The 3,030-nt window shown below is 61.7% G+C and overlaps 1 protein-coding gene across 1 annotated transcript; it reads left to right on the top strand.

The window, feature by feature from the left end:
* Positions 1 to 1,143: 1,143 nt before the first annotated feature.
* LOC141022813 (uncharacterized) lies at positions 1,144 to 2,289 on the top strand. Its single transcript, XM_073499083.1, has one exon. The coding sequence runs from the start codon at positions 1,144 to 1,146 to the stop codon at positions 2,287 to 2,289; it is 1,146 nt and encodes a 381-aa protein (XP_073355184.1).
* Positions 2,290 to 3,030: the final 741 nt, after the last annotated feature.

Below are 3,030 nucleotides of genomic sequence, written 5' to 3'. Positions count from 1 at the left end.
ACAGCCCCTCCCGCTCTCCCTCGCCTCTGCCCCCACCCTCTTCCTCGATCCTGGGTGGGCGACAGGCCGGGAGGTCCTTCGCTGCTCTGCCGGAGGGGCTGCTCCCGCTGCCTCCGTCGCCCCCCGCCGGGTAGACTGAGCCTAGCGACACGTCCAGTGTGGGGCTCGTGGTCATCCCGGCCTCCTCCTCACGCTCGCTGATTGCTCAGCCTGTGTCCTCCCCCTCTGCCCAGCTGCCGACATCGCCGTCCAGGGACCCTCCAGACTCCCTCTGCGCCTCGGGGTCAGTCCTGCCTCTCGCGCTCCTCAACGCGCGGGCCTCATCTCCACCTCCCGTGACGCCTCCGGCTCCTCCTTCCGTGGTCCTGCCTTCGCCGCTGCCCGGTCTGCTGGTGGCTCCCCTGCTCACCTCGAGCTGCTGCCGTCGGCCTCCACAGACGCACCGCTGGGGGCGGCCTCCCCGCCGGCCTCGCCTCGGCGTGCCTCCACTCCCACCCCCCAGTCGATGGGTGGGTGCGTGCTGGACGCTGCCTTGGCGACTCCGCTGGCCGCTCCGCCTCTCCCGCCTTGCTCCTCGACCTACGCCAGGCGGGGCCGCTCGACGTCGACCCCTGTGACGTCGTCTCGGCGCAGCGCCCGCATCGACGCCTCGCGACCCGCGGGCTCCGAGCGGGCTGAGCTCCGCGTCGTGGCGCGCAACCTCAAGCCAGGTACTCCAGTCATTCCCGCCAGTTCTGCTACATGTTCGTTCTCTGCTTTGGAGTCTATTCCTCTCGGGCATCTCGCCAAAGTCGCGGCAGATTCCGATATAGTGTTTAGGGGGGAGGTCGATCCCCCCTTAGTCCAAATCGCGGCAATCCAGGCGCAGGAGGTCCTCGATGGGCGGTTGGCCGAAACCCGTGCCCGCCTAGCTACTCCCGCATCGGTGGCGGGCGGCCCCACCTCCCAGCCGTCCGGCCAGGCCGCGCCCGCTCCCCTGGAGATCCGCGGCCGCACCCAGTCTCGCACCGCCGCTCTCCGCGCCCAAAGCGCCTCCCGTGTCCTGGGGTCAAGCAGCCCCTCCATGGTGGTTTAATGCGGACCCTTTTTTGGATCATCCGCGGTTTTGGCCAGGATGGCCGACGCCGCCAGCTCATCGAGTACATGCGCGATGAGCGGATCGACATTGTAGCAATCCAAGAGACCATGCGAACTGAGTTCGCCTTGTCTGAGCTTAACCGCCTTAGTCCTCACCTGTTTGCCTGGCATTGGCTCCCTTCTAGTGGGATCGCCGGGCACTCTGGTGGCATCCTGTTAGGTGTCAAGGATGCCACCTTTGAGGTGGGTAGCATGGACTGGGGGGAGTTCTTTGTTAGCATGGAGCTTTTCGACAGGGCGCTGAACTTCAAATGGGAGATCATCATAGTCTATGGCCCTGCCGACCACCGTCGTTCAGCGACATTTCTTGATGAGCTCAAGAATAAGGTGTCTGCCGCCCACTTCCCGGTCGTCGTGGGCGGCGACTTCAACCTCCTCCGATTTGCGGAGGACAAAAACAACGACCTAGTGAACTTCCCGCGGATGCAGATGTTCGATGACTGCATTGTTGACCTCAGTCTGCGGGAATTAGATAGGATTGGTGCCAGATTCACCTGGACCAATCGCCAGGCCGACCCGACCCGCTCCGTCCTGGACCGCGTCTTGGTCTCGCCTGAGTGGGAGATGCGGTGTCCCCTTGCCTACCTCCGCGCCATTACTCGTATTGGCTCGGACCACGTTCCCCTGCTGCTCTCTTCTCAGGACGAACGCCCTCCCGTCGCCCCTAGGTTCCGCTTCGAGACGTTCTGGCTTAACCAGAACGGCTTCTCGGAGGCCGTCCGTGGCCGTTGGCTGGAGGCCCGCAGCTCTCCTCACATATCCATTTCTGCGGTGGATGATTGGCATTTCTGCGCCAAGTGCTCCCGCCAATTCATGAAGGGCTGGGGTGCCAACTTGGGGCGCGATCTCCGGGACCGCAAGCAGGCCCTCCTCTCCTCTATCCAGGCGCTTGACCTCCGGGCTGACTCGATTGTCCTATCCGCTGATGAGTGGATGCAGCGGTACGACCTGGAGGACCAGCTCATGGTCATCTATACAGACGAGGAGGCTTACTGGAGACTCAGGGGGACCCAAAAGTGGGTTCTCAAGGGGGATGCTAACACCGCATACTTCCAGGCCATCGCCAATGGTTGTCGTCGTCGCAATACCATCCCACTTCTGTGGGATGGCGAGACCCTCCTGCAGCGCCGGCCGAGCTTCGCGCTCATGTAGATGGCTTTTATAAAGCCCTTTTTACGGCTCCCCCACGTGGGGGCTTGGCTCTTGCACCCACCTTCTGGGTGGGCGCCCAATGTGTGTCGGACGCGGAGAATGCGGCCCTCACGGCTCCGTTCTCGGAGGAGGAAGTTTGGCTTGCGATTAAGGGCATGAACCCGTCGTTCGCCCGGGGCCTGACGGCTTGCTAGTTAAGTTCTTTCAGACCTTCTGGCACGCTATCAAGCCAGAGATCATGGCTCTCTTTGAGGAGTTCTATGTGGGCACCATTGACCTCCACCACCTTAACTACGGGATCATTACCTTGATCCCCAAGGTCCCGGGCGCCTTCGACATTCGCCAGTTCCGCCCCATTATGGTAATCAATGTGATCTTCCGCATCCTTGCAAAGGGGTACGCCAATAGGGTGGCCCCTTTGGCTGACCGCATCACCCATCCAGACCAATCCGCCTTCATTCAGGGTCGCTATATTCTTGATGGGGTCTTGGTCTTCCACGAAGTCCTTCACGAGGTCGAATCCAAAAACCTCAAAGCAGTGTTCCTGAAGATTGACTTCCATAAGCATACGACACCGTTAGCTGGCCCTTCCTTTGGGAAGTATTTCTTCGGAAAGGCTTTGACGATCGTTGGGTCTGTCGGGTCATGCAGTTGGTGTCGTCGGACCACACCGCGGTGAACATCAATGGAGAGATCGGCCCATACTTCCCCACCTTTTGTGGGGTTAGGCAGGGTGACCCC

This window comes from Aegilops tauschii, chromosome 5 (genome assembly GCF_002575655.3).
Source record: "Aegilops tauschii subsp. strangulata cultivar AL8/78 chromosome 5, Aet v6.0, whole genome shotgun sequence".
NCBI classification, from domain to species: domain Eukaryota; kingdom Viridiplantae; phylum Streptophyta; class Magnoliopsida; order Poales; family Poaceae; genus Aegilops; species Aegilops tauschii.
This window is presented reverse-complemented; position numbering and strand designations above follow the sequence as displayed.

What these genes read in the sequence shown, in the direction of transcription:
- LOC141022813 (XM_073499083.1), top strand. Translation starts at nt 1,144, where the DNA reads ATGCGCGATGAGCGGATCGACATTGTAGCAATCCAAGAGACCATGCGA.